The sequence below is a fragment of the Sebastes umbrosus genome, chromosome 6, assembly GCF_015220745.1.
Source record: "Sebastes umbrosus isolate fSebUmb1 chromosome 6, fSebUmb1.pri, whole genome shotgun sequence".
Classification (NCBI taxonomy): Eukaryota; Metazoa; Chordata; class Actinopteri; order Perciformes; family Sebastidae; genus Sebastes; species Sebastes umbrosus.
The window spans coordinates 14,139,157-14,154,341 of record NC_051274.1 but is presented as its reverse complement, the minus strand read 5'-3'; the positions used below and the strand labels follow the sequence as shown (position 1 = coordinate 14,154,341).

The window sequence follows — 15,185 nt, the reverse complement described above, 5'->3', positions numbered from 1 at the left end:
GTAGCTGACGCGTTACCAATTTCGACTGGTAGAGCCATTTAAGAGGTGATCAAAGGCATACAAGTACCATACAAACAAAATGGTAAAATGTACAGTATCAAGACACACAAGCTTAAAACATCTCCCTCACAATGTCCTCTCTTTTATCTTAACATCACATCCTTGAACTGGTCCAACTTTGGCTGTGTTGGGTTTTGTGGGTAACAAGAGGGAAGATCAGGACTGCATTCAGGGACTCGAATGATCGTTTTTTCCATAAACCACCATAAATAAAGCTCATGTACACAAGAAAAGGACAAACAATTTATGTACAATATTTTTCCTCTTACAGTATTTAAAAAAAAAAAAAAAAGAAGAAAAACCTGAGGGCTGTCAACTACTGTACTTGCTCATCCCGCATCCTTTGATGTATTCCTCTCCCATTTGGTGCTTCGTAGTGAACATCTGTCTTAACTGATGTCTGAGGAGGGACGTCGGATGCTCTCCAGAGATTAATTCAAATGCACAGACATTCACGTTCCATCTCAAAGTCGGAAAGAAACGATGAAAATATATTCATTACAAGGTTATGATGAAGTTCCCCGCAGGCATCTTGGAGCGTCAGTATTTTCAGTAGCCTTGAGCGGGATGTGCTTTATGTATTCTACATCTTTTTACACTTTAATCTGAGAAGTGTTCACATTTCTGAGAGCAACAATAGGTTCATTGTCTTTGTGATAATTGGTCCTGTGACGGCGCTGAAAACGAGAAGGAAAAGGCTTACTTAGGATGATGTGGTTATCACAGAAATGAATACAACTTGTGTGTTTTGCCCTCCACAAAGCTCAGCAACTGAGACAGTTTGAGAGAAATTAATTAGCATACCGGTGTGTGTCCCGGTATAAATGAAGAGGCTGACCTGCAGATTAACCTTTCCACCAGAGGCGTTCCCTTGCATCCTTCCCGCCAAGTGTTAATATGTTGATGTTGTGTATGGCTGAGTGTTCTGACAAGAAAAAGAAGGAGGAAATTGAGGGGTTAGACGGTGTTGTTAACAAGTCAATTTGCAGTGAAATGCAATCCCGATAACTATGCTGTGTTGTCGCGGCGCTGTGCCTTTCTCTCCCACTGTTCTGCTGTAACGTCTCGTTTACCCGCGGTCAAGATAGGTTATCTTACCCTTGTGGTTTTGATCTTGTTGCCGGCGTAACACATCCAGCCCGAGTTGTCAGGGAGCGTCTTGCATTCCTCCCCCTCCAGGCAAGGCTCCATCTCACACCACCACTTCCCAATTACTATGGATGCTACAGGCAACAAAGACAAGAGAAATGGTGATGCAGGTGCCTTTCACCATTAACAGAGTGCAAAACCAGATAGCACACACCAGCAATTTGCAGATAGATGGCCATTAGGTGAGGGGGCGGCTAATCCTAATTATCAAATGTGTCGTGGCAGTAAGTAAGTTGGCATGTATGTGCTTCAGACAACTTGTTACAGTGCAAAACTGTTGCCTATTACAATGCGGTTTCTTTATTAGATGCAGTTATAGGCTGCACCAAAGCGGTGGGTGGAACTGGGGCTTTTCATTGAGTGAGTGGATCGGTAGACGTGACTGTGACTTGACTTTAATGCACGCCACATTTCCACCGTCGGGAGAGAAAATTGCCTTAAATACAGGGTAAGTAGACAGTAAATGGTTTGTAATGTGTGACAGAGGAAAGGAATCTGTCAGAGCTGACATCGAGCAACCTCATATTCCCCCAGTCCGCTCAGAGATTTCAGTAATATTTGCAAAAGGATTTAAGATAAAAGCTGCAGGTGAGAGGTTTTCTGAAAAGCCAATATGTGTTTTTAGTTGTGCTAGACCTGAGCACCGAATCCATTTCTTACAAGGGATTGAGCCTGTGTAGCAGACATTTGTCAAAGTAAAAAAAAAACCATCATGAAATATCTGCGAGGTACCTATGTAATCAACCACCGCTTTCCTCTGCATCTCCTCGCTTTATGCTGTTCTTTATTTCTTTACTCTTCCCCGAGGTGTGCTACATTCAGCAGTTGTGTTTGACTGTTGGAGTAAAGCTTACCCCTGCAGATACCTTCTGCTGTCTGTCAGCAACAGAATCTGGATGTGACATTATCCCCGGTAATGTTAATCTTATCTGGGACAAGGCATTGCATGGGTGACTTAGGCTTTTATTTGAACAGATCTCTGTATCTTTACAAAACATAGCAGGTTTTGTCTGTCAGGACTTTTTTTATGGTACCATGCATGTTTAGTTGAATGGAAACCTTTCTTTTCCTGCACTGTGGCTTGCATTCAAATCAAATATTTGTGTTCCTCGTGCAACCTTTGGACGGCTTCGTAGTAAAACCTGATATTAAAATACTCACCGTCGACACATGAGGGTCTGTTTCTGGTGGTTCCAGCCACCTTCCCCGGGAGACAAGAACACTTGACCGTCTGTGACCGCTCCTCAATACGATTCTTATTACAGCACCGGTGAGCAGCGATTACTTCACATGTGCCCCCCTCTGATAAGAGAAAAAAAAAAAAAAACTACATGAAGTCAGCATCTCAAGGGTGATCAAACAGCTCACTGTGTGGACATTTGTGGTTAGACTGTCATCAGTGGTGGAAAGAAACTAAGTACATTTAGTCAAGTACTAATTACCATTTTGAGGTATTTTACACTACTTTATACTTCACTACATTACAGGAGGAAACCTTGTACTTTTTACTCCTCTAAATTAGAGCTGTCCAGATTAGTCAATTAGTCGATTGTGAGAAAATTAATCACAACTGCAAGGTTTTCTCTGATTTCCTCTTTTCTATATCGTTGAACGCTAAATATCTTTGAGTTTTGGACTGCTGGACATTTGAAGATGTCTCAATTTTTGAGAAACTAATTTTTTCACAGTTTTGACAGCAAACAATTAATTGAAAAAATAACTGACAGATTAATTGTTACACCTGCAGTAGGCAGAATATTTCTGGCATCATTGGGCAAACATTTCATAATAACCTTTCAGCATATTGTAATTCAAGTGCTCTGAGAGAAAACTAGACTTCAGCACCTCCTCGTGGCTCTGTTTTCAGGCTTTAAAAAATCTAGCCAGTGACGGGAGACTTTGGCCAATTACAGGTAATTTCAGAGAGAGAGCGTTCCTATTGGCTGTTCATTCAACAGAGGTAGCTGTCAATCAGCAAACTCCGATCAAACCGTCAAACTAAGCAGCGCTGATCAAATATGAATTCCTATTCTGTTACTGCAATGACTATTTCTCACCTCAGATGTTTTCAGAAACATCTTGTAGTGTACTGTTTAGCTGTAAAATGAGAAAGTTTGCTCCAGCTGGTGGGCGGTGCTTGGTATTTCCTCAACTGATCTCAACATGGCTGCCGGGTCACAAACTTTCTCATTTTACAGTTAAACAGTACACTACAAGATGTTTCTGAAAACATTTTATGCCAGAAATAGGCATTACAGTAACAGAATATTGATTCATATTTGATCAGCGCTGCCTAGTTTGACCATTTGGTCGGAGTTTGTGAGTGATTGACAGTTGCTCAGAGACGGCAAGGCTCCAGATCGGCTCTGATTGGTTGTTTTCTTTCGGTGTGTGAAATCTTGTAGATGCCATCAGGAGCACCGGAGGACACAGAGGCACATGTTTTCTTTTCAGATTACCTGTCTCATGCACTACTGTCAGGATATAGTGACAGTTTTATTAAAAATAACTTTTAAAATCATATTTGCTCCATTTCTACCCATTGTTGGTTTAATTGCAGACCTACATGAAATTAATCCGACAACTGTAGTTACTAGTTATTTTTCAGATTAAGATTTAACATACGGTAACCTTATAAAATGCATTGTTAAAGATTAAACCAGTGGTTTTCCAAGCTTGTTGGCTTGAAACCCTTCATTAAAAAACAGTGCCTGGTTGTGGCCCCTCGTTTTGTTTCAGATGTGAGTTGTTAGCAGTTCCACCAAAGACACAATTCCCCTCGAAAATACTCTAAGGTTTTAATATAAAGGGCGAGTGCAGTATTATTTCTTTTAGGTTTTTATATCATTCTGTAGTTTCCCAGTAGTGTTCATTATGTATTCAAATCAGAACATTCAAATTTTGGTCAGAGTATGTATGTTTTGGCATCAAAATGCCATTTTCACAAGCTCTTTTAAAATCTTTTTCCCACGTGACCTGATGATACTACATATACAGTATCCATGCTTCACAATAGTCGGTGTATTAAGGTTACAGTAACTTAGACGGCTGTCGGCACGCTACTAGTTTTGAGAAGCAGACAGGATTACTGGCATGGAAGCTAAACAATGTACTGCCGTGGACGCCATGTTAGTTCAGATCCAAAAGTCACAAAATAACACAAAAAAAACGAATCGATCTTTGCAGCGGTAGACCAGCAACTCCTGTGTTCTGCGAGGTAAAATGACTGTTTTTGTGAATGTAGTCTGGTGGTTATGAAGACTGTGATATAACTGCTTAATTTCCCTGTCGAAAAAGGGCTGTCTGATGGCAAAGTGAAGTGGTGAAAGTATTCAAAATGTAACATAGCTACACTTAATGGGACTGTTTGTAACTTCTTACACATATAAATCATTGCGGGTCAGTGTCCCATGCGCGCTCGCGTGTGGCTACGCTGTTCAGACGAGACTCCAACACAAACTACACGGAAGCACCAAAACTGCAAAGTTATATCTAGTGAAGCCCGTCTTGCAAAACAGTGTTGGCCGCGGTCGCACTTCACACACCACGCTCATTCTCACTCTTTCGCTCCACCTCTCACGTGCATGCGCGCACACTACACACTGCAGAAGAGTTAGTTTAACTCTGAGAATATGTAGTGAATGTACGGTGGACGTTTGTGCAGAAATAACTGCTGCAGCTCCACCAGACCAACAGAGGTTTCCCGTGTCTTGTGAAGTGACGGGGCTCTGCAGCGAGAAACGTTATCGTCTACGACCAAAACTCCGGTGTCTCCCCTGTTCCCTCCGGCCGCGGTCGGGAGGCTGAGGCAGGAAAAGCCAACACTAGGATCAGCAGTGATTCATGGAGAGACCTTCGTCTGGTCAGCTAACATTACTGCCAAGCAGGTGAAATATAGAGTGATATTGTGCTTTTAGCTGACGTGTGTCGCCTCACTGTTTTGAGCGATGCTCGTTCATGTCTATGTAGAGCGAGCACAAGCGCGAGCAACAGGACGCTGACTTTCGTTGACTTAACGGCCACAGGTGTCGCTGTTAACAAGCAATTTCTGATTCTTACAAACAGTCCCTTTAAACTGATATTGATTTATTTTTTTAGGTGGCTGAAATCCGTTTTACTGCTGCTCCCATCCACAGCCGCTTTACCTCGCCATCAGACAGCCCTTTCCAACATTGTATCGCTCTCTTCAAAGCCACCAGACTACATTCATAGAAGCAGCAATTTTACCTCGCATAACACAAGAGCATTCATACAACCCCACTTCCAAAAATCCAAACTAACCCCTTCAATTATTTCCAAGGTTCGATTAGCTTAGTACGGCCTTTAAATAACTGCTCATATTATCCAATATGTGATGCAAAAAGTGAAGATTAGATTAGGTAAATATTAGGTATAATAACTGTGAAACATTACACAAGTGTGCTGTAAACAAGAATAATTGTGCTTTACACTCTTTGAGTGAGCGAGACCCCTGCAGCTTGTTGAATGTTGATGAAGAGGTGTGAAAGCGGGCAGGAAAAAAAATACATCTATTCGCAGGAGGAGAGGCCTGCTTCAGGGTTATCATGAATATGAACACTGGCTCCACCATGCAATTATCACCGAGCTACTGGCTTTGCCCCGAAGGCTAAGAGGACTGGACCGAACGGACTCGACCCACCTCAACCGCTGGCCTCTGCCACCCACTGTGCTCAGACTCTCCACATATGAGAGCTGTGCAGCAAAGGACCATCTGACAATTACACCCGTCAGCATGACACAAGATCAAGGAGGTTGTAGAGAGAAAGAGCCGAGAGAGAGGGGAAAAAGTAGCTAGTATTTTGGCAGCAAAGTGATTTGAAGTAATGTTTGACAATGAGCCGTGGGTTTGTGAAATGTGTCATGGCCAGATTTGCATATATCGCTTTACTACATTTGAATATTTTGGTTTGTGAGGCCCTCCCGATGCCGAGCAGTTTTCTTAGAGGCAGGAATGCAGCATCTTGGAAGAAAACCTGCCGTAATTAGGACAGCAAGCATGCCACTGCAGCTCAGTCAATCATAATTCAATCAATATAAAAGCCAAGTGGTGACATTAAACAGTCCTTATTTCAACATCTCCTCATTAGCATTTAGAAGCAGTATAAACACACTTAATAACACACAATAATAACGTAGTTGCAAGCAGATATAAAGACATTCTTATTTGTAAATAACTATAACGCCTCCTTTACACCTCGTTCTATGAAGCATCCATAGCTGGTATATAAATGGATAATTACTGCTAGGAAACACAATAGTGATCAATTAATTGATAATTCGACTGAGAAAAAATTAATCTGCAACAATGTTGATACTAAATCATTAATAAAAATATTTTCTTGTTCCAGCTTCTTAAATTGTGTGGATTTGTGACTTTTCTGTGTGTTAATGTTATATAAATTAAATATCTTTGGGTTACGAGTCACACTTAACTTGAGCACCCCATATTAAGCATTTATTAGCAATTTATAAACATTTAACAAATGGTTTATAACACACTCTAGAAGTGTTTTTTAATGTATTGGTCAATCGATATAACTCCTCCTGTGGGCACTCATAAGTGGGAGAAGTTATAATTGTTAACCGATTCTGTATAATAATGAACGATTGTCCTTATATCTGCGTACAACTACATTATAAACCATTTATTAAATGTTTGTATACTGCTTGCAAATGCTAAATAAGGGGGTTAAATTGAAGTGTTACAGGGGTTGGTGACTGTTGGTCGGACATTTGAAGATGTCATCTTGGATTCTCAGAACTTGTGATGGTTTAATCGAAAATAGTTCTTAATTCAAGCCCTAATGATTATGTCCTCATGGATTTTAAACACCCTAACACTTTATAAACATTTTGAAACTGGCATGTGAATGATTTGTACAAGTGTATGAACAGTTAACAAAAGTTTTATAACACAGGGTGAGATTTGGTTCATATATTGTCATATATGATTACAGCTACGCTATTCATTAACTGATTGATCACCAGTTATGGATGCTTCATACGATGAGTTAAAAGAATGTTTTAAAGCGGGAACTATTTAACTATAACTATTTATTATACCTCCGCACCAGCCGTGGCCAGACACATTTTGTTTTCAGGTTGTCCGTCCGTCCGTACCATTCTCGTTAACGCGATATCTCAGGAATGTCTTGGGGGAATTTCTTCAAATTTGGCACAAACATCCACTTGGATTCAAGGATGAACTGATTCGATTTTGGTGGTCAACTGTCAAAGGTCACTGTGACCTCACAAAACACGTTTTTGGCCATAACTGACAATTTTACCCAAATGTCTAATAAGATGAAATTATGAAGTGATGACATTTTGGACTGACATGGATGTAAACTGCAACTTGACTGGTTGGCGGAGGCATCCAACTGTGAGGCGGTAATTCTAGTTTTCATTATGCATTAATTTGCAGCTGATTCTATCAAACCATTAATCGTTATGTCTATAATATGTAAAAAAAAATTGCCGTTACAAAAAACAATTTCACCCGAGGTAATGCACATTATTCAGATTACTTGTTTTATTGAACAAACAGTCCAGAACCCAAGGAGCTTACTATGATATATGACAAAGAAAATGATTAAAGCAATGAGTCATGTATCAAAATGTTCTGTCAATCGACTAACTGATTAATCTATTAATCATTTATTTACTGCCTATAAATGCTAGATGGGGGCTAAAATGAAGTGTTATCATTTAGCTTTGAATCTCTGAATCTCAACAAGTCATTTGGGATTACAAGAGTGTGGACGCATCAATTTTCAGATTGTTGCGTTACATAGAACATTTGTTCAGCCCACAGTTTTAAAACAGCCAAACTAAGCCATAAAGTAGCTTAAAGTCAGAGAGGACGGAGAAAGAGAGAGAGAGAGAGAGAGTTGAGTGTCAGTTTCTGGGTATAATTGAACCATCATGTGAGCTCCTGTGGGGATTAACCAATAGGGCCCCACTTGACCTGCTGGATAGAAGTAGATCAGTTGGCTTCTCTCACACTTGATTCTCTCATTTCTACCGCATTGTATTACAAAAAACATCTTCCCTTATGTCCATAAAACTTGATAAACTTGATTGCAGTTCATTTGGGAGTCAGTGTTTCTCGAGAAGAATGGCAGAATATGTGCAGCGCCTGGTTGTAAATCTGCTCGCGCAGAGGTAAATGACAAGTAATAATAAACAGAGCTGGTGTCAAGGTGTTGATTGGATAAGGTGGTTTTAAATATCAAAATTAATAGTCAAATTTCAATACAGGAGGAGGAAAAGAATTAAGAAAGCATGTCTTGTTCCTGCTTGTTGCCAAGCCTGTTGAGTTTCTTGGGGTTATCATGACTCCTGGCTCTGTATTTGAGAAAACATCAACAGCCTTTGGTTTAACTGAAAAATATCCAGATCTTGTATCTGGTCTAGGAGAACGTTGCCTGCTGTCTGATGCACTCAACAAAAGGGCATGTCTGCACAACGTTAATCGTGATGTACCAGTGGAAGCAGTGGGGCATCATTTGAAAACAACAGCCCACAGGGGTTTGTTCTTCTTAATGCATCTCCTTAATTGCATAAGACAGCCCTAGATTTCCTCTTTGATCTATTAAAAACACACTGCACAACTGAATTAACTTGCATTGCTCGTTGCTAGCAAACAGAGCAAAGAATCGGGATACTCTATATTTGGAAATCATCACCTCCGAAGAATACATTAAAATCAAATAAAAATGCAAATCGGTGTGGTGTTGCCAGCTGGCAGGTGTACTGGGTACCTTTTAAACAAAAGCAATGCAACACGGATGAGCACGCCTCAAGTTCGCTCATGGTTTCAGCCTGCGACTACAACGCGCTGCATGCTCCGAGACCCCATCTTTGCATTATAAATATTTCAGAGGGAGACGGAGAACAACATGGCTGGGGATGAGCGCTCTCATCAGGTGGAGGCTGGAGCCATGCAAGGGTATAATTGTTTTCTGTATTTCCATTTTCCCCTATTATCAGAGACAAAGTCAGTCTACCAGATGACAGCTTCAGAGTGCGAGCGTGAGTGTGTGTGCGCTTGTGTTGCGTCTCCAGCAACATTTTTGATCGACAGCGAACAAGGGTCACACCGAAATTGTCATCCGTGGGGGTCAGAGGTCACACAGAAGCAGAGGGTCTCAACTGGAACTGCCCTGTTTTTGTTGCCATGCTCTGTGCTCCTGCCTCTTTATTACTCTGAGAAGGAAAAAAAGAGGCTGTCAGGAAACAAGGTGACCACCTAAGACCTGCGGCCGACAGGGCACGGCTCATTCTCAGTCCTAAAAAGGAGCTGAAAGAGTCCTAACTTTGTGCGTGAGTGGAGGTTCTGTCGTGGTTTCTGGGTTGATTTGTTCCTGGTGTAAGTTTCTTATGTTGATTCATTTCTTGTGCTGAGATTTCTTTTGTGGGTCTGTTCTGGCTGTGGAAAACTAGAATTACCGCCTCACAGTTGTATGCCTCCGCCAACCCGTCAAGTTGCAGTTTACATCCATGTCTGTCCAAAATGTCATCAATTTATCCTATTAGATATTTGTGTAAAATTGTCATAATTAGCATAGGAATTCTTGAGTTATGGCCAATAACATGTTTTGTGCGGTCACAGTGACCTTAACCTTTGACCTTTGACCACCAAAATCAAATCAGTTCATCCTTGAGTCCAAGTGGACATTTGTGCCAAATTTGAAGAAATTCCCTCAAGGCGTACACGGCTGTCGCCGGCGCGGAGGCATGAAAAAAGTAATCCTCCTCCACCCACTGTATTTAGTTTTGCAGTGCATGGTCCAAATTTCTGTTCTCAGTCTCGTCTGTACTCATCTTGACTTAGTCTCGGATTAAAGTGACTTGACCAAGTGGACTATTGGCCTTTTCATGAATTGCACGCTGTACGGATGTCATGTCTCATTTTTATTCCTCCGTGCCGGGGATAGCCGTGGCCGGAGGCATTAAGTTTCCGGGTTGTCTATCTGTCTGTCCGGTCCATTCTAGTGAACCCAAATGCCTGGAGGGAATTTCTTCAAATTTGGCACAAATGTCCACTTGGACGCAAAGATGAACTGATTCGAATTTGTTGGTCCAAGGTCAAAGCTCACAAATCATGTCATAACTCAAGAATTCATACGTTAACTAGAATAGCACTCAAAACAGATCACAGCTCACAGCTGGCGGTACCGTGAGGTGGCCGGCTTATTATTACCACGGTGTGTTTCTGTGTAACGTATCGGCGGATGCCTCTCTCATTCAGCAGCCTTGTTATGTCTGTATAACGTTACACTACGTTGTCTCTCATCCTGTCATGTAATGCTTTTTTCTTTCTCACCGCGGACGGCCAGCAGCTCCACACATCCACACACGTATCTCTCTGCTCGAAGAAGGAGGCAGGGTCACGCGTCATCAACGTGTCATCAGTTACACTACGCATGTGTTATACCCAGAGGTCTAAATATTCTGGCTGAATATACAGAATCCGTAAAAAAAATCCTGAATCCGGATCATGATCCCGATCGCCACCAAAATTGAATGGATTGTTCATTGTGCCACACCACACCCCTCCAAAACATTTCATTCAAATCCATCGCGAACTTCTGGAGTAATCCTGCTAACAGACAGACAGACAGACAGACAGACAGACAGACAGACAGACAGACAGACAGACAGACAGACGGCGGTGAAAACATAACCCCCTTCCTAGGCCTTTGGCCTTGGCGGAAGTAATTATGACAATTTCACACACGTCTAATAGGCTGAAATGATGAAGTGATATAATTTTGGACAGACATGTAAACTGCAACTTGACTGGTTGCAGTTTAAGGCGGTAATTCTAGTTATGAATTAAAATGAATTCAACATCCGTGCCAAATATTTAGCCAAATTAAATTGAATTGGAAAGCATTTTGCTGCAATTGCATGTTCATTCAAGAATTGCTAAAGTACATGCAAAATGACATAATTGCTTTGTTAATTTGTTTTCTGCAGTATTTACATTTACACAGAGGTGGAAAGGGGTTAATGATAAGGATACTATCTTGACTTTCAGTCCCCAATATGGGTTAAACTCCAAAAACACTGGATCCTACATTTCCCATAATGCAATTTGATAGCATCTTTCATTAGATCCTCCACTGCCTAGTCATTTTATAAAAGACAAAGAATAGAATAGAAAAGACCCACACAGACTGAAAAATGGGCTCAAAATTAGTGCAGAATTAATCTTAATCAATCTTTTTTAACATTTCTTTTGATGTGATATTAAAGTTGGGGCTCAAATATGATAAATTTCACGTCATTATAGAAGTGACAAAATAATTTATATATTTTGGAAAACTCAAGTCGTCATACACCCCTTGTTTCTATACGGAAGACGTATAAGTCGATCAATCCCTGTTATGTGAAACTCTGTGAGAATGTTTTTCTAACTTTGGAAAAGCTCCAGAGTTGTTTCAGTGAGACAGAAGAGTCTGGCAGCTTGCTATAGCATTAGACAGGTCTGCTATTCAAGTAAGTTATTCATTGTTGACCTTGGAAACAGCAGTTGAGAAAACACCGCAAGGTTTATTCGTGATATTTCTACTTTTTCTTCCTGAGTGCTTCTTCCAAGTCTGCATTTACAATTTAAATGATATTTAATTATTATTATAAGTAAGATACATACAGCAGTGATGGAGTTATAAAAACAATCTCACCACTATAGCTCCATTTTGTAAGCGTTCTGGGGCTTTCGATCATGTCACATGGTCTTCATCAGCAGAGAGCAGCCAATTTTTGTTCACAGCGGTGTAATGTATATTTACTGTACTTAAGTGCGAGGAACTTGTACTTTACTTGAATGTTTCCATTTCATGATAGATTGCACTTATACTTCACTACATTTCAGAGGGAAATGTCATATGTTTTACTCCACTGCATTTATTTTAGAGCTTTGTACTTTTTTATAGATTTAGGTTTGTTCTGTGCAAAACTCTCCTTCTTATCAAGACATTTTAGTCTATATTGAGTTTTTTTTTTATAAATCTACCGCAACGATATGCGTTGTACGCTCTTGTTTAAACATACAGTCAGTTCTTTAGACATGTTAATTGAATAAAAAAAACAGTTGCAATACTGAAATCTTCCTGCACTAACAGATTTATTTACTTGTTTTATGAAAATACAGTTTTTAGGACCTAATTATGCCCAGAATTGTCTTTTAAAGATTAGTTTAAAGATGGAGCTGCCCAACAGTATATAACATAAAATGCTACTTATATAGTTTATGTAACACTATGAAATGGGCCATTCTACAGTACATTTACTTTAATGCGTACTTATTTACTTTTACTTATTTACGAGTACTTGTAACAGAGTATTTTTTTTTTTTTACATAATTGTAATAGTAGTTTTTTACTTAAGTAAATGATCAGAATATGTCTTTCACCACTGAAAGCACTTTGAGGACATTCTTCTTTTTAAACTGGGCAGAATCCATTTGCTGATGAAGACAATGTGATATGATCGAAAGTTCCAGAGCTCCTGCTACTAAGCGGACATAGTGGCGAGATTGATTTGATAACTACATCCCTGCTGTATATATTACTAAGTCACTATCTCTCGAAGATCTCCATTTTGTCCTCTTTGGCGGCACCTAGGGCGATAAGCGGTAATTGCATGTGTGTTTTTAGATCTCACTTCCAAGATATCCAAACTGTGTCGCCGATGGTTGTTTTTCCTGGTAATGTTGCCACATACGATCACTTCGTAATACTGCAAATGCAAGGGCTTTCATCAGTGGGCCATAGGCTGAATCTCAATTCATTCAGTGATAGATTGTGACTTAAGGGTAGGGTTGGTAAAGATTTTAGAAACATGTTTTGTTAGTTGAAATTCTCATTACATCCCGACAGCAATCAATAAATCAAATGTTCCAACAACAAAAAGTAAAAAAATTGGTATCTGTGGCTGTCACAGGACTGTAATAAACCCGTCGGGTCATTTGGCCCCGATGAAATGATTGGACAGACTACCTGTCTATCTGTCTACCTGTGTGCACTCTGCCCCTGCACTCATTGCGTGTCACCGGAGTCTTCCACAAGCTGCTAGCTTGACAGCTGTGAGTACTAACAATAGCCATGTTTGCAGTTCACGTTCATTATGATATGTTTATGTTCATAATGATGATAGTGGGGGAGTGGCTTTGGAAGGAGGCCTGATGGGACAGACTGTCAGTGTTGCCGACTTGGTGAATTTCTCCTGGTGCTGCTGGCTACTTTTATTGGAAAGTAGTTGACAACACTGGACTTGGTTTTTTGGTTGGGTCATTTTTAAAAATCTAGTGTACTCTTGCTAGTTTCTCAAGATTGCCAACCCAGCTTTTAACAGACATGTATATAAATAAAAATCTTGGAGATTAGTACTTTAACTTGTAGAATATCATTTAAATTGTAAATGCAGACTTGGAAGAAGCGCTCGGCAAGTAAAAGTAGAAATATCACGAATAAACCTTGTGGTGTTTTCTCAACTGCTGTTTCCAAGGTCAACAATGAATAACTTTCCTCAATAGCAGACCTGTCTAATGATTTTCTCATCATCTGACGCGATAGCAAGCTGTCAGACTCTCCTGTCTTACTGAACCAACTCTGGAGCTTTTCCAAAGTTAGAAAAACATTCTCACATCAAAGGATTGATTGCTTTGCTGTATAGGAACGTGAGTTGTTTGTCTACTTCTGTTTTCCAAAATGTGTAAATATTTTTGTATATAATAACGTGAAGTTCATTACATTTGATATCCAACCAGTAGGCAACCTCCGGGTCTGAAATGTGAATGCAGAAGTGCCTTAAACCTGCATTCTTTCTAATAGCCAGCAGGGGGCGACTCCTCTGGTTGCAAAAAGAAGTCTGATTGTATAGAAATCTATGAGAAAATGACCCTACTTCTTATTGAAAACATTGTAAACATAAGTTTATTGTCTCAATTGCTAGTTTCAAGTCTTCTTCAATACAGCATGATGTTCATTTAGTAAATTATGGTCCCATTTAGAGTGAAATAGACCGTAAAGCAAGGTATGCTTCCGTGTTTTCGTCTCACAACTTTAACCCTTTCACAGTGTGTTTTCAGTTCATGAAAATTAATTATAACCCTTTAAAATGTCTTATTCAGCATTCGGTTGTACTTAGATCCTCCCTCTCGAGTCACTTCTGGTTGCAAACACACCAAGATGGCGACGGGCAAAAACCAAGATTGTGACGGCCAAAACGCCAAATTTGAGGCTTCAAAACGGCAGTCCATAACGTCGACGTCATGGTGACTACGTCCACTTCTTATATACAGTCTATTATCACACCAAAAGAAATATGAAAAAAACTCAATTAAGTTTAAGATTAATTCTGAACTCATCTTGACCTCATTTTTCAGTCTGTCTGGGTCTTCTCTTTCATTTTATTCTATTCTGTTCTTTGCCTGTCACAAAGTGGCATCTTTTATATTCTGCAAATCAAGATGTAACAGTGTGTTGACACAGTTACTGTAAAAATAAATTGAATAGTGAGAGTAAAAAATGACTTTTGTGAAAAACTAACAAACCCTCTGGCACGCTCCACAACTTCTCACAGAGGGATCTGCTTTTGTTGGAGTCCGCCGCGTGGAATTCTGTCAGGGCACTTATCTGTAATGCTATTATCTACACAAATGACAACACCTGGCATCAGCAGTGTCTCAGCTGCCGGCTGGAGAGCGAGTGCCACTGAGTCGACGCCGGTCTCTGGCACAATGAGTCAACACTGCATCAGAATCGGATGAGTTATGGACAGCAAAGCCTGGGTGAAGGCGAATGCTGTCAAATCATGCGTGACATGAACGCGTACAGCGCCGATTCAGAATTTGTGTGGATCTGCGGTTCTGCCTGCCTAATGAATGTGAGCGCAGTTCACGTGGGACCAGTAAATGGTTCTTCAAATGTGATGTAACAGCCATT

At 40.3% G+C, this 15,185-nt stretch overlaps 1 protein-coding gene across 3 annotated transcripts in view; it reads right to left on the bottom strand.

Annotated features, from left to right (window-relative positions):
• Positions 1–290: 290 nt before the first annotated feature.
• Positions 291–15,185, bottom strand: part of LOC119489969 (chemokine-like protein TAFA-1) — a 29,683-nt gene continuing 14,788 nt past the window's right edge. For 2 of the 3 annotated variants that reach the window (XM_037773047.1, XM_037773046.1), the window contains exons 3-6: positions 2,371–2,511; positions 1,159–1,283; positions 899–985; positions 291–737 (exon numbers count right to left, since the gene is read on the bottom strand). In XM_037773047.1, the coding sequence (XP_037628975.1) occupies positions 953–985; positions 1,159–1,283; positions 2,371–2,511 (299 nt within the window). In that variant the 3' untranslated portion in view covers positions 291–737; positions 899–952. Of the gene's footprint in view, positions 738–864; positions 986–1,158; positions 1,284–2,370; positions 2,512–15,185 lie in introns of all 3 variants that reach the window. The other variant, XM_037773048.1, reaches the window with a different exon arrangement.